At 49.3% G+C, this 15,610-nt stretch overlaps 1 protein-coding gene across 1 annotated transcript in view; it reads left to right on the forward strand.

Annotated features, from left to right (window-relative positions):
* The window catches only part of LOC8050525 (calcium-activated chloride channel regulator 2-like), a 59,647-nt gene extending 44,257 nt beyond the window's left edge, over positions 1 to 15,390 (forward strand). Inside the window, exon 4 of the mRNA XM_040212454.1 lies at positions 15,310 to 15,390. Within this exon, the coding sequence (XP_040068388.1) occupies positions 15,310 to 15,367 (58 nt within the window). The 3' untranslated portion in view covers positions 15,368 to 15,390. The remainder of the gene's footprint in view (positions 1 to 15,309) is intronic.
* Positions 15,391 to 15,610: the final 220 nt, after the last annotated feature.

Genomic DNA, 15,610 nt, shown 5'->3' on the forward strand with positions numbered 1-15,610 from the left:
AAGGAACTGCGAGGCATTGGTTTGAAAACCACCAAGCGTCCTTCACTACGTGGGAGTCCTGCGCCGCGGAGTTGAAGCGAACGTTCCTCAACCACCACCGTCGGCAGCGAGCGGAGGACCTTCTCCAAACAAGGGTGCAGGGCCCCAACGAAAGCGTGACCAGCTTCGTAGAGGATGTCATGCGCCTATGTGCCCGAGCCGATCCGGAGGCAGCCGATGAGAAGAAGCTCCGCGTCCTCATGCGTGGCGTGAAGGCTGAAATTTTTGGGGGCCTTGTCCGCCATCCCCCGACAACCGTCGACGGTTTTGTGGCTGAAGCCACTAACATCGAGCGAGCGCTGTCGGCCCGAGCAAGCCATTACCATCGACTCGCCGGCGTGCCTGCTCCTCGAACCGCCGCATCTTGCCGACTAGACCTGAACGCCACCGGTGTCGACGGCCTTCGGGAAATCGTCCGCGACATCGTCCGGGAGGAGCTCCGCAAGCTGCTGCCTGCAGCCAACCAGCCGGCTGAGCTGTCGATCGCCGAAGTGGTGCGCGAAGAAGTCCAGCGGGCAATTCAACCGGAGGCTCCTGCCTGCGTAGCACCACCCGAAGAGCCCGCCCTGACCTACGCCGCAGTGGCCCGACGGCCACCGCCTCCTCGCCGCACCTATGTCACGCCGCCCCGACGTCAGTCTCCTGCGCCGCAGCACGACCACCGCCGCGACGACCAGGTCCAGTACGCCTACCCGGAGCCTCGCGCACCCCGCAAGACCGACCTGTGGCGAACGCCCGACCGACGCCCTCTGTGCTTCCATTGCGGGGAAGCGGACCACACCTACCGCCGATGCCCATACCGACCACTCGGGCTACGCGGGTTCCACCCGAACGACCCGCGCCCCCGTCATGGTGAACGCCCTATCGAGATCGACGAGTATCTGCGACGACCTCAGTCCCCCGAGCCTGCGTCCCGCCGAGAGTTCCGGTCGCCGTCACCGCGACGTCCAGCTTCGCCGATGCACCGACCGCGACGTGAAAGCCTGTCCCCCCTCGCTCCTCGCCGGGGAAACTAGGCGCGGCAACCCCTGGAGGTGGAGTTGCCGAAGACGACCGACGCCAAGATCCTCCACGAACGTCGGGGGGCCCCCACTCGAACGCCACCAGAGACCAAAACGACGCCGCTGCAGTGGTGTCCAATACCCTAAACGTCGTCATCGACGGCCACGACGCATCCGCACTCGTGGACACCGGAGCAGACTACTCAGTCTTGAGTGGGAGGCTCTCCCGCCGCCTTCGAAAAGTCATGACGCCGTGGGATGGACCACAAATAAGAACCGCCGGAGGACACCTCATTACACCAGTCGGGAGATGCACCGCTCGCGTCGAGATTCACGGCGAAACATGCCCAGTGAAGTTCGTCGTTCTGCAAGACTGTTCGAGGGACGTCATTCTCGGAATGGACTTCCTGTGTGAATACGGCGCCATCATCGACCTTGCGGAGAACAAGCTGACGCTTCGGAAGCCTGCCCCATCGGTGGAAAATACCAAACCGACGTTAGCTGCAGTGCGAGTCCTCGCCAGCCACGTAAACCTGCCGCCGCTGTCGAGTGTCTTTGTGCCCGTCGGGACCGAAGGAGCCACCTGCGGTGTAGCACTGCTGGAAGGAAGCGTCCAACTTCTCCTCGGACGAGGGATTGGCATTGCAAGAGCCGTAACCGAGCTTCAGGACGGGCGTACAGTAGCCCTTGTCACCAATTTCCGGCAAGAGTCGCAGCACCTTACAAAGGGTACAACTGTGGGCTACGTCGAGGAAATTGAAGACTCAGCCGCGATCGCCGTGATCTCAGAAGACGCCTCTCCGACGCAGAACAAGAGAATCACGTCCTCAGAGCTCGACATCGACCCATCCCTCCCAGCCCCACAACGACGACAACTTCGTGACCTTCTCGCCGAGTTCAGTGAGTGCTTCTCCACGTCGTCGAAAGTGCGCCAAACGACGGTTGCGAAACATCGGATAATTACTGATGACGACGCACTCCCTGTGCATCGGCCGCCGTACAGGGTCTCCGTGAAAGAAAGGGAAGCCATCCAGCAGCAGGTACAAGAAATGCTTGACGACGACATTATCCAGCCCTCAAGCAGTCCGTGGGCTTCACCGGTAGTCCTGGTGAAAAAGAAAGACGGGACTCTTCGGTTCTGCGTGGACTATCGCCGACTGAACGCCGTAACAAAAAAAGACGTCTACCCACTGCCACGCATCGACGACACCCTGGACCGACTACGCCACGCCCGATACTTTTCGTCGATGGACTTGAAGAGCGGGTACTGGCAGATTGAGGTCGACGAACGAGATCGTGAGAAGACGGCCTTCGTCACGCCGGACGGACTGTATGAGTTTAAAGTAATGCCATTTGGGCTGTGCACAGCGCCGGCAACCTTCCAGCGCGTTATGGACACCGTCCTTGCCGGCTTGAAATGGCAAAGCTGTCTCGTCTACCTCGACGATGTTGTGGTCTTCGCAAGTGAATTCGACGAGCACCTGAGACGACTGCGAGCCGTTCTACAGGCCTTCAAAGCTGCTGGGCTGACCCTCAAGCCTTCCAAGTGTCGGTTCGCCTATGGTGAGCTCAAATTCTTGGGCCACGTCGTGAGTGCTCAGGGTGTAAGCCCTGATCCCGCCAAGACGTCCGCTGTCGCCGAGTTCCCGAAGCCATCGGACAAGAAGACCGTTCGAAGATTCCTTGGGCTGTGCGCCTATTACAGACGTTTCGTTCGTGATTTTGCGCAAATTTCTGCACCGCTGACGCATCTGACGAAAGACGACGTGCAGTTCCAGTGGGGAGAGGAGCAAGAGCAAGCGTTCGACGAACTCAAGCGAAGGCTCCAGTCGCCCCCTATCCTCGGACATTTTGACCAGTCGGCGGAGACTGAAATCCACACGGACGCCAGCAATACCGGTCTCGGTGCGGTACTCGTTCAGCGACAAGAAGGGGCAGAGAGAGTAATCGCTTACGCAAGCCGGGCGCTGTCTAAGGCAGAACAAAATTATTCAACGACCGACAAAGAATGTCTTGCTGTCGTCTGGGCGATAACCAAGTTCCGCCCGTACTTGTACGGGATCCCGTTTAGCGTGGTCACAGACCACCACGCCCTCTGCTGGCTCGCAAACCTCAAGGATCCGTCCGGACGCCTCGCCCGCTGGAGCCTTCGACTGCAGGAATTCGACGTAACCATTGTGCATAAGTCCGGCCGCAAGCATAATGACGCTGACTGTTTGTCTAGGGCTCCAGTCGAACCTCCAATCTCCGGCGCGGACGACGATGACGACGCCCGTTTTCTAGGCGCAGTTGACGCTACCGACATGAGGGCACTGCAACGCGACGACGCGGAACTTAGCTCCGTGATCGACAGCCTCGAAGGTCGAGGAGGCTCTGTCCCACGGGTCTTTTCTCGGGACCTACCGAGCTTTGTCCTGCGGCGAGGCGTGCTCTTCAGAAAGAATTTCGGAACCAGCGAAACCCCCTGGCTACTGGTTGTCCCCGCCAGCCTCCGAGAAGAAATTTTTCAAGCGTGCCACGACGACCCAACGGCCGGACATCTCGGCTACAGCAGGACCCTTGCCCGGATTCGCGACAAGTACTACTGGCCAAAGCTTCCGAAGACCGTCCATCTCTACACACGATCGTGCCATGATTGCCAGCGACGCAAGAAACCACCGTCAAAGCCAGCAGGTCTCCTACAGCCGATTACCCCGCCAACCAAGCCCTTCCAGCAAATTGGAATGGATTTGCTGGGTCCTTTTCCACCGTCGACGATGGGGAACCGCTGGATAATCGTCGCCACCGATTATCTTACTCGTTACGCCGAGACGAAAGCCCTTCCTTCGGGGACTGCTGTCGAAGTCGCCAAGTTCTTCATCGAGTCCATCGTCCTCCGCCATGGCGCCCCCGAAGTACTGATCACAGACCGAGGGTCATCGTTTATGGCACAGTTGACCCAAGAGATCCTGCGTCTAAGCCACACGGAACACCGTCGAACAACGGCATACCATCCGCAGACCAACGGGTTGACGGAGCGGCTCAACAAAACAATCGCCGACATGGTCTCTATGTACGTCGACGTGGAGCACAAGACCTGGGACGAAGTGCTGCCCTACGTCACGTTCGCCTACAACACAGCAGTGCAAGAGACCACAGGAGTGACGCCCTTCCAGCTGGTGTATGGCCGGGCGGTGACGACTATGCTAGACTCTATGTTGCCGCACGAGTCAGTCAACGACGGGAGCGATGACGCCCAGGTGGTTGCTCAACGGGCAGAAGAGGTCCGTCAGCTAGTCAGACTACGAATTCAAGACCAGCAACATGTCGACGCTCGCCGGTATAATCTTCGTCGCCGCGACGTCCACTTCCAGCCCGGAGACAGAGTTTGGGTGTGGACGCCGATTCGTCGTCGCGGTCTCAGCGAAAAACTCCTGAAGCGCTACTTTGGGCCCTACAAGATCATCCGACGCCTCGGCGATCTGAACTACGAAGTTCTACCCGACGGAACGCGCCCATCTGCAAGACGTCAGCCGCGACCCGAGGTGGTGCATGTCGTCCGGCTGAAGCCCTATTACGAACGATAGGACTCTCCACTCTCGTCGACGAGTGAACTGTGGACTGTGAACTCCGGCTAGCAATTCTGCTGTCCTTCTGTTTTTTGTTTTCCGTTTTTGTGCTGCATCGGGACGATGCACCTTTAAAGGGGGGGATAATGCCCCGCCCAGGGCTGAGAAAGCAACGCTCGGTCACGGACCTCCAGAAAGTTCTCGTTTATTCATGTACCGCATGTAACTTCTATCATTTATTCCTGCTTTTGTTTTCTAGAAAGTGCGTGTTCATTCTCGCCCGATCACGCGACGCTCGAGCTGCTTTCGCCGAATCTTCGAGATAGCGACGCACTCTAGATAAGAGGCCGCCCGCGACCTTGTCGAGTCAGTCTCGCCCCAGCGCTCGATTCTGCTGACACGCCGACTTCGACGCCCGCGACGCTCTGCTTTCTTCTGTTTCCTTCTTTATTTTTGGCACAAGTTCGCCACATTAAACGTTTATTTATTTCTGTTTATTTCTTGTTTATTGGTCACGACTCACCACCCGTGACAATATTGCTTGCGTCATTTTGGAGTACGCAAGGCAATTATCTCGCTGCTCTGGTTTCGGTTATAAAAGCAAGGCAAAGCGCTCGTAGTTCCCGCCCTCAGTACACGTTGGACATCTTCCACACTTTGACACTGGATAACTGGATGAACGAGGATTTACATTTACTTCAGAGGTCACACTCGCCGCTTCCTCACCGTCGAGCAGCAGGATCAGCTGGCGACAAGCCGCGTATGAAAGGCTCGAGCATCAACAGCCCAAGTGCACTCGGTGCCGATGCGGGCGATGCGGGTTTCTGTGAACCGCTAGCCCAGCACAGACCGTGACCGTTCCAGCTCTTCGTCATGACGCGGTGTTGCAGAAAGCAGCGTATAATACCACTACACGGACCACCGAAGCGAACGCACTGTTATCGTAAATCTTGGCTTGTGATTGCGCCTAAATTTGTAAATAATCTTATTCTTTTTTCTGGAGACGCAAACGAAGGGCATAACAAAATCGTTTGCATATTCCGCATACCTCGTAAAAGCGTCAGTCACCTTGCGAGAAGCGCAAAACACGGTGTCCGCACCGTCCTGACTTCCCAGTCTTTTACCTGTTTTAGAGCAGTTTGTACCTGTTAGTAGGTATGTCTACTGAAACTGCAACTTGAAACTTGGGGCAGTGCCAGAGGGAAAAGAGACAAATTCGGGCCTCTTCCCAATGTAAAGAAAAACCACTATGTTCTCTACGTAAAAAATTGGTCTCAGTTCATGCATCTGTGGGCAGGTAGAAAATCTTGCCCTAGTTTATTCACACCGCATGATGAGCGCAACAAACTCACACGAGTCACACGAGATTTACAGGAAAACATCGGAGGTGACTTAAGTTTCCCTGAAATTCTGTATAACCGGTCGTTTGCGGGACCGAATCATCTACTCGAGCGGTGTGCGTCGCTGTGCGAACACGTCGCTGTGCAAATGCAGTCTAACGACACGAAGCATAGAAACGGCAGATTTAGGGAAACTATCCGAAGTCCCTTGTTCAATTAAAACGACGTAATTTTGTTGAAAACGTCCGCAGCATTTTACTCACGGTATGCGTCGGGAATCTTCCAGATTTTGAAACGGAACGAAGGAAGATTTACTTTTAAGAACGCTCGCTGCGTCCTCCCCGACCAGCTGGACCGGATCAGCTGACGACGACGGGGCTAAACCCGTCAAACGCAACCCCACAACAACCAATATGAGCTCCGCGTTAGTGCGGGTTTCTATCTACAAGCACCGCACCACACACCACGAACGTTTCGGCCCTTTCTCGCATCGCCGTGTTGCCCCAAACAGAACGAGATCGCCGAAGAACGCAGCGCTGTCGTGAACCTTGGCTTGTGGTTGCGCACTCGTGGACCCGTGACTCCCCTCGCTTTCAAAGCACACACGACGAATGGTACTTTCCGTCTTCCGGGAACATCACAGGGGCACTTCTCCGGTCACGTCTTCACTATGTGCTCGCAAACTGCGAAGCTTCTCGCGTCCCGTCAAACCAAAACAATAGCGGCTGCCAGAAATTTCTCCGGTCAAACAAAAAGAACGAAAGCCAACCGGCTCTTGCTTCCACCGTACATCGACGTTGCGCTTGCCATGGCCAGATCGGCCAGATCGCTTGCAGTTGAAGCAGTTGAAGGTTGAAGCAAAAACGAAACCAACTGCAATGTCACGTGTTCACATCGAAGACACGCTTTTGATATCCATTTTAACTGTTTTGAACGAATAATTGGACCCATGACTTTATTTGTGGTGTGTAAGAAACTATTATCATGAGCCCTAAACTAAATGCAAACATGGGCGACATGAGGGAAGCCGCATTGCCATCGACCAGAAAATGGCGGCGAGCCACGGTAAGCGCGGGTTTCGCCAACGTCCCGCGACATGGCGTAATTGCTTTTGGTGCATATCTGTTTCCGAGACATGTTTCTTTCCGCGGCATTTATCTCGACGGTCCTTTCTAAGTGTGTCCCCAAGCATTCCGGTGCTTCGATAGCCGGCAATGCCGCGGTCGTCGCCGGAGGCGATGCGTGTTATCGAGGTCGGCTACACGGTTATGCGTGTATGACCGAACCAAAACACGTTTTTTACAACCTCGCATGATATCTGAACGTATTATCCGTTACTCATCGTGTAAATTTATGGTAATTTGTGTAAATAGCGTGTTTTTCACCCCAAATATTCACCAAATACACGGCACTTGCTAACAGTGTAGATGCATCTGCTGGATTATCTAGCTATCAAATTTGTTTTTTGTTTTTTTTTGCGGTCGATAGTCGGTTTGAAACTCAAAATAAACACTTGCGCGGCCTGCATGTGAACCTATCTATAATCGGGGTGTACACTGACACGCAGCCGCTCACCCGCCTTTTTCTTAGCCTTTCTATATGCCATATCCACTGACGCAATTTTGATCGTGCTTTGTTGCCATATGCCGTCTGGTGTGCGCCGAATGCGAGCATATCACGAATTCATATGACACCCTCAGACGCGTATTGCACGGACTGCTAGGTTACTCAAGCAACCAGCAGCTAAAGTTACACGGGCTGCTTGTGCTGGCGCAGTATATAAGTAATTGTTTTAAAGCAAACATTTAAAACATGCAATTTGCACGGGCGTTCGTCACGCCTTATTTTGGTACGAGTTTTAGAGCGCAGCTCTTTGGCACCCGCTTCCGGCTTGAGCGGCGTCGCCGTCGGCGTATGCACGCGTTGCTATATGGGACGTTTCCCATAATGACGTCACACGCAAAGTCACGAGTGACGTCACGAGCGACGTCACGAATGTCACTCATGAAGGTCAGGACCCTAACAGTGAAGGTCACGACATTCACGCTGGTCACGTGAAGGTCACGTGAAGGTCACCTTCACGAGACGTCAGGAGGGACACCAGGGTCACGTGTGACGTCAAGAGGGAGGAGGGAGGGAAGGGGAGGGAGGGAGGGGGAGAACGAGGGAAAGAGAGTGAGAGGAGGAGAAGGAGGAAAGGGTACGGAAGAGGAGGGGCATATCCTCCTCTCCGTACCATCTCCTCCTCCTCCTCAAGAGCTGCATTCTAATTCGGCATTACAGGGAGTTGTAAACGTCTTTAATTTTTTTTTAATGTTTAATACAATACTTATTCTTTCAACTTTGCTATACGTCGTATTCGGCTAGGTTTCAACTTCGAATCGCATTTTATTACGGCGTTCTTAGAAAACCATGTGCGCCACAATCGGTGACAAGCGGGGCGATGAACTGCATGTGTCTTGCACCGCGATTTCCCGCTTGCGGTACGTCGCTCGGCGGCGCGGCTTCGCTCGGTTGTTGCTCCCATGTGTCTCCCGTTTAAGCCTCTGGAAGCTCGGTTACGCCAACACATTACCCCAGATTTTCGAACCTCGAAATTTAAGTCGGGGAGAACAGTTTTAAAGCCAAAGACCGCATAAGTAAACCCGAGTGGGGTGAACAGCTGGCATATGGTGAAGAACGTATTGCCTTCGGCCGCCGTAGTTGTCGATAGTGGCGACCTCTGCAGGTCGCTGGAGTCGCGAATAGTGATGGCATTTGAGGAGGAAGGGCGTACGCCTTGTTTTCGATAGTGATTGACAGGTTAAGAAAAGCTGGACTTGGGGAGTCTTGAGCGTCTCATTAGGAAATGCCAGAATTAGGCTTTACCCCTGGTTTTTCGGTTTTAACCTGCAGCCGTAAGCCTAAACTGTCGAGCAAGTGCCAGAATTAGGCCACTGAAATTAGGCTTTATTTCTGAAATTTCGGTTTTCATTTGGCAACTTTGGACTTAAATTGCCGAGCAAGTGCCAAAATGAAACTTCTCTCCTGCTTTTCGGTGAAAACCGCAAACATCAGGAGAAAAGCCTATTTTTTTTAAATTTTCAAATATTGAAGGCGTAACAACACATAAAATTTCTTGTTGTTGTGTTCGAAGAAACCATAATTGGACTCCTCACATCAATAACATAAGATTTCCTATATCGAGAATGATTGGGTCACTAAATAAACTCAGGGGATTATTACCGAAAGGGTCAGAATTGCCACCGTATTACTCACTTGTTTATTCGCAGCTACAGTACTCCATATTGGTATGGGGAGCAACTGCACAAACTAATATTAATAATTTATTTTTACTGCAAAAAAGGCTGTTCGGTTTATTGGGAACCTAAAAAAATGATTACACAATGTCTTCATCCCAGATGTTAAAATATGAACTATATATCAAATTCTGCTCCTACAAATGTTCATTAATATTTTTCATCGAATTAGACAGGACCAATCACTTTTCTTTAGCATGTATCCAAAGATCCCAGGAAATTACAGTTCACGACATAGCCATTTCATAAAAAGCAAGGTCCGCACTAAATGTGCTTCCAGCAACTGTCATATCTCATTTAAGAAATCCTAAATTTGTATCCCACCATAATTTAAATGATGGAAATACTAGGTCATTCAATATATTTAAGAATAACCTTGTAACCTATATTTTAAACCCTTTGTGACCTGCAGCTCGCACTTCAATTTTTATTTGTCTAACTTTTTAAACCAAGTTGATATTTTACCAAATGTTGGTGTATGTGACACGTGTGAGAATGATCCTTGATCCCTTGTTTTTTTTAATATCTTCTATGCTGAGTGCTGCAGAAACCCGGGGTTGGGGTCCTGTCAGAAGGGAAGCATGTCCTCTTTTCCACTAGCCCCCAGACTTTTCGTCTGAAATAAAAACGCAATGCAATACAATACAACTTTGAACCTAAATTGCCAAGCAAGTGCCAAAATTAGGCGTTACTCCTGATTTTTCGGTTTCCACCTACCAACCTTAGAACTAAATAGTGTCAGAATGAGGCTTTACTCCTGATTGTTTGGTTTTCACCTTTCAACTTCGGACTTAAACTGCCAAACAAATATCCGCATTAGGCCACTGTAATTAGGCTTTACTTTTAAAATTTCGGTTTTCACCTGGCAAATATGGACCTAAATTGCCAAGCAAGTACAAAAATTAGGCTTCACTCCTGATCTTTCAGTTTTCACTTTGCAACTTTAGACCTAAATTGCCAAGCAAGTGTCAGAATTAGGCTTCACTCCTAATTTTTCGGCTTTCATCTAGCAACTTTGGACCTAAATTGCCAAGCAGGTGTTTAAATTAGGCTTCACTCCTGATATTTCGGCTTTCACTTAGCAACTTTGGACCTAAATTGCCAAGAAAGTGCAAGAATTAAACCACTGTAATAGGTTTTACTTCTTAAATTTCGGTTTTCACCTGGCATCTTTGGACCTAAATTGCCAAGCAACTGCAAAATTTAGGCTTCACTGATGGTTTTTCATTTATCACCCGGCAGCTTTGGACATAAATTGCCAAGCAAGTCTCAGAATTGGGTTTCACTCCTGATCTTTAGGTTTTCACTAGCAACTTTGAACCTAAATTGCCAAGCCTATCAGAATAAGGCTTCACTCCTGATTTTTTTTTGGTTTTAACCTGGCAACTTTGGACCTGAATTGCCAAGCAAGTGCCAGAATTAAGCTTTACTCCTGATTTTTCGGTTTTCGCCTGGCTACTTTAGACCTAAACTGCCAGGCAAGTGCTAGAATTGGGCCAATGTAACTAAGCTTTACTTAAATTTCGAATTTCACCTGTCAACTTTTGACCTAAATAGCCAAGCAAGTGTCAGAATCAGACTTCAGTCCTTATTTGTCGGTTCCCCTTGACAAACTTGGACCTAAGTTGCCGAGAAAGTTCCAGATTTGGGCCATTGCAATTATGTGGACCCAAGTTGCCAAGAAAGTGCAAGAATTAGGCCACTGTATAGGCTTTACTTGTTAGATTTCGGTTTTCACCTGGCATTTTTGGACCTATTTATATTTCGGTTTTCGCCTGTCCACGTTTGACTTAAATTTCAAGCAATAGTCAGAATTAAGCTTCACTCAAGATTTTTCGGTTTTCACCTGAAAAATGTCGACCTAAATTGCCGAGCAAATGCCAGAATTAGGCCACTGTAATTAGGCTTCACTTTTTATTTCTCGGTTTTCTCTTGTCAACTATGAACCTAAATTCCCCACCAAGTGCAAGAAATAGGCTTAATTTCTAATTGTTTAGTTTAACCTGGCAACATTTGACCTAAATTGCCAGCCAAGTGCAAGAATTAGGCTTCCATTCTGAGGCCAGATTCTAGAAGAGCTACAAATTAGCTAAGATTTGCTCGTAAGTTACGCACATCCTGAGAAGTGGAGAAATCTGTATTCAAGAAGGCATTCTTAAGTGAGAGGATGAGAGCGCAGCTTTCGTACGCAATATCGGGCTATTAATATGACGGCAGCGGCTTCGGCAACACAAGCTATCAATCAGAGGGCTCGGCATTGTTCGGAGCACATGGATTCTGAATAGCAAAGAACGCAGGCGGCCTTTCTGCCACGGCTTGTCTGGGGATCGTGTCCGCGCAGTGAACTGTCGACACTACCACAACATAAACGGGCCAGAATCCCGAGGCCGGGCTGACCGCCTTCGTCGACTAATACGAACTCGATCGTTACGAGGTCATCCCAACTATCATCGTCGCTAAAAGGAGACGGCCTGCGGCGCTCGTTTTTAAAGCAGCGCACATAGAAACAAATCGCCATGGTGTTTTTCGCGGCCTCGGGAGTGCAAGAGAGACCCGACGTCCAAGAAGATAAGTTTGAACTACGAGAACGCCTGAAAGAGCAACTCAGCACCTGTTCACACTGGGAGCGGACATGCGAGTGTTTGATCTAAGCGCTGGAACCGCGCTGTTAAAGCGCGTCTTGGTAAGCGCTTCGGGACCGATCGCTTTTAATTACAACTCGATGCTGCCGTAACACTCGGCAGAGGAAGGTTGAACTGGCATCGCGTAGCTTTCACGAGCTGCTCTAGCTCAACAGTGTTAACGTACCATCGTGCCCGAATAAAAATGGCATACTAATAACAAAGCGTACGTACCATATGTTGCGAAGGTAATTCAAACGACGTTTATTAGTGCTTTATATTGTCACGAATGACAAGTGATGAGGCGACAATAACTGAAGAAACTAAGCGTTTAATGGGGGCGAACTTGTGCCCAAAAAATAAAAAGGAAACAGAAGATAACAGCAGAGCGTCGCGGGCGTCGAAGTCGGCGAAAGAGCACGCTGGGGCGAGACTGACTCCGCTCTCCTTGCGGAGCCCCTTATGTACCCGCGTTGGTTTCTGGATTATTCGGCGTAGAACTTTCGGTGCGTATAGCAATCGGAACACGATCAGGCGAGAATGTTCTCGAACTTACGAGAGGCCCAAGTTGAAAGAATAAATAAGGACAGTCCGCTGACTGGAATCGAACCTATACCTTCCGCGTGAAAGTCAAGCTCGCCCACGCGCGTGGCAATATCACACAAAACAAGGATATAGAACCGATAAGAGCTGTCCCTTTCCGACTAGGGCGTTCGCCACCGCTGCCTCTGGAATCAAGGCGATGACAAGGGGAAGCGGCTGACCTCTTAAGCGAAAATTAAGGTCAGCGATGAATCTATTTTTACGGGAAAGGTTCCCAAGGGTTGTGTGGACATATTTCATTCGGCAAGCCAGTCGGTTGTGGGAAAACTGTCTTGGCCGCAGGGACCGTCCGAGCAACGCTGCGCCGGAGTGCCTTGCAAGGCCTAGTGCAGATCCAGCTCTTGGCGGTCGCTTGGTCGGTAGGATCTTTGCGTTCTAGCTTTTTCCTGATGCCTTTAGATCCAGCGTTCATCTCGGTCGTGGGCGGTTTCGAATACTTATTATTTCTTGCTGTTTGATGCTGGGGCGCGCGTTGCTATGAGTAACTGAGCGCCAATGTCGGCCACGTTCATTTCATTGTAAAAAAGTGCGCAAGACAGCTCTGGTGCTGCCGCAGGATTCAGGCGTAACCACGCAAAACTTACGAACATTTCGCTTCGTGAATATGAATTTGCTCGCTCGTTTTGTCGTACACACTTTTTTGGCGTAAGGTCATTTCGTGAATATGGTCCCTACTTGTTCTGTTTTCTCTTGGCAACGTTGGATCTAAATTGCCAAGCAAGTGTCCGAATTAGACTTCATTTGTGATTTTTCGATTTTCACCTGGCAACTTTGTACCTAGATTTCTAAGTAAGAGCCAGAATTATGCTCCACTTCTAATTGTGCGGTTTCCACTTGAAAATTTTGAACCTAAATTTCTAGGCCAGTGGCAGAATTAGGCTTCGGTCATGCTTATTGGGGTTTCACTTGGCAGCGTTGGACCTAAATTGTCAAGCAAGTGCCGCAAGTAAGCTTCACTGCTTGAGGTTTGGGTTTCTGCTTGCAACTTGGATTTAAATTGCCTAACAAGTGCCAGAATTAGGCTTCACTTCTGATTGTTTGATTTACACTTGGCAACTTTGTACATAAATATCCAAGCAACTGCCAGAAATAGCCTTCTCTTCTGGTCGTTCAGTTTTCACCTGGCAACGTTGGACCTACATAGCCAACCGACTGCCAAAATTAGGCTTCATTCATGATTGTTGAGTTTTCACTTGGCAACTTTGGACCTAAATTGTCAAGCAAGTGCCAGAATTAAGTTTGACTGCTTGTAGTTCGGGTTTCACCTGGCAACTTCGGGCCTAAATTGCCAAGCAAGTGCCAGAATTAGGTTTCACTTCTGATTGTTCGTCTTTCACTTTCAACTTTGAACCTAAATTTTTAAGCAACTCGCAGGTTTGGCCTCCACTTTTGATCACTTTTTACCTGGCAACTTTGAACCTAAATTGCCAAACAAGAGCCAGAATTAAGCCTTACTCCAGGTTGTTCAGTTTTCACCTCGCAACACTGTACCTAACTGTCAAGCAAGTGCAAGAATTGAGCTTCACTACTTGCAGTTCGTGTTTCACCTGGTAGCTTTGGGCCTAATTCGCTAAGCAAGTGCCAGAATTAGGCTTCACTTCTGATTGTTCGGTTTTCACTCGCCAACTTTGCACCTAGATGACCAAGCGTATGCCAGAATTGTCCTTGACTTCTGATCGTGCAGTTTTTACCTGGCAACTTTGGACATAAATTGCCAAGCACGTACCGAAATTATGTATCACTTCTTATTTTGGGTTTTTTTATGGCAACTTGGGACCTAAATTGTCAAGCAAGTGCAAGAATTAAGCTTCTTTGCTTGTAGTTTGCGTTGAACCTGGCAACTTTAGGCCTACATTGACAATCATTTGCTAGAATTAGGCTTCAGTTCTGATTGTTCGGTTTTCACTTGGCGACCTTGGACCTAAATATCCATGCAAGTGCGAAAATTGGCCCTCACTTTTGAGCGTTCAGTTTTCAGCTGAAAACTTCGGCACCAAGTTGCCAAGCAGGTGCCAGAACTAGGCTTCACTCATGATTGCTGGGTTTTCCTCTGGCAATTTGAGACCTAAACGGTCAAGCTAGTGCCAGAATTTAGCTTCACTGCTCGTAGTTGCGGTTTCACCTGGCAACTTTGGGCCTAAATTACCAAGCAAGTGCCTGAATAATGTTTCACTGCAGGTTATATGGTTGATACGTGATATATTTTACTCAAGTTTGTGAGTCATGACGTATTTGACTCATGTTGGACAATTATGTGGCAAACTAGATGAAAGCAAAAGAAACGCAAGTTGGCACTATCTAACGCATGGAAGAAAAATCTTATTTGGCCGAATTTAGGCCCTGCAAAAATACCAAACTTGGGCCAAGTTAGCGTATTCGGTTTTGCCACAGTTTGTCATATGTTGAAAAAAAATCAGAGCATCATGTTGTCTGGAGATTTGTAAATGGCCAGGATGCGAAGATAATTCGTCGCGTTAACGTTTTTCAGTCCTGTGTATGATGTCATTTGTTATCTGTTCAGAATGGCAATTAATGCTTAGGGCGCATTTTTTCTTGGAGAAACGTAAAATTAAAAAAATAATTTCAAAATTAAAATTCGGGGACCCCTAAACTTAAAGTTAAATTTTGTCTAAAAGACCGTATCTTAAGGAGGCAGGATCATGAATGAGCACAAGCTCCAAACTTGTGATCCAACATGAGCAATGAATATGAAAAGTGCAAACGCCTTTTCCGTTGGACTCTTCATAAACTTCTGTGTTTGCGAATTCTTTTCATCACTTGTTATTTTTGTGCCATGTCTGAGTCTGATTAACCTAGCTTTTCTGATTTTTATTTTAAATCTTCACAATCGATCCCAGGTCAACAATAGGATCGGATTCTTGCGACACTCCTTCGGTCACCTCATTCGCCACGTGATAAACGACGGCGAGATGGTGGGCATTGTTAGGTTTTACAAGCGATGTGACGTTCTACAGCCTCTCAAAGAGGTGAAAGATAAGGCTACACGGGAAGCTTTTGCTAAGAAGGTGGAACGATTTTCCCTCAAATTCTACACTTCCATCGGCTGCGGTCTTCGATTGGGCATCAAGGTAAGCTTGCCCCACTTGGCTCAACCTGTACAAAAAGGTCAGATAAATACCAGACAAAAAATACCTCCCC

This window comes from Ixodes scapularis, unplaced genomic scaffold (genome assembly GCF_016920785.2).
Source record: "Ixodes scapularis isolate PalLabHiFi unplaced genomic scaffold, ASM1692078v2 PGA_scaffold8__174_contigs__length_109621045, whole genome shotgun sequence".
Lineage (NCBI taxonomy): Eukaryota > Metazoa > Arthropoda > Arachnida > Ixodida > Ixodidae > Ixodes > Ixodes scapularis.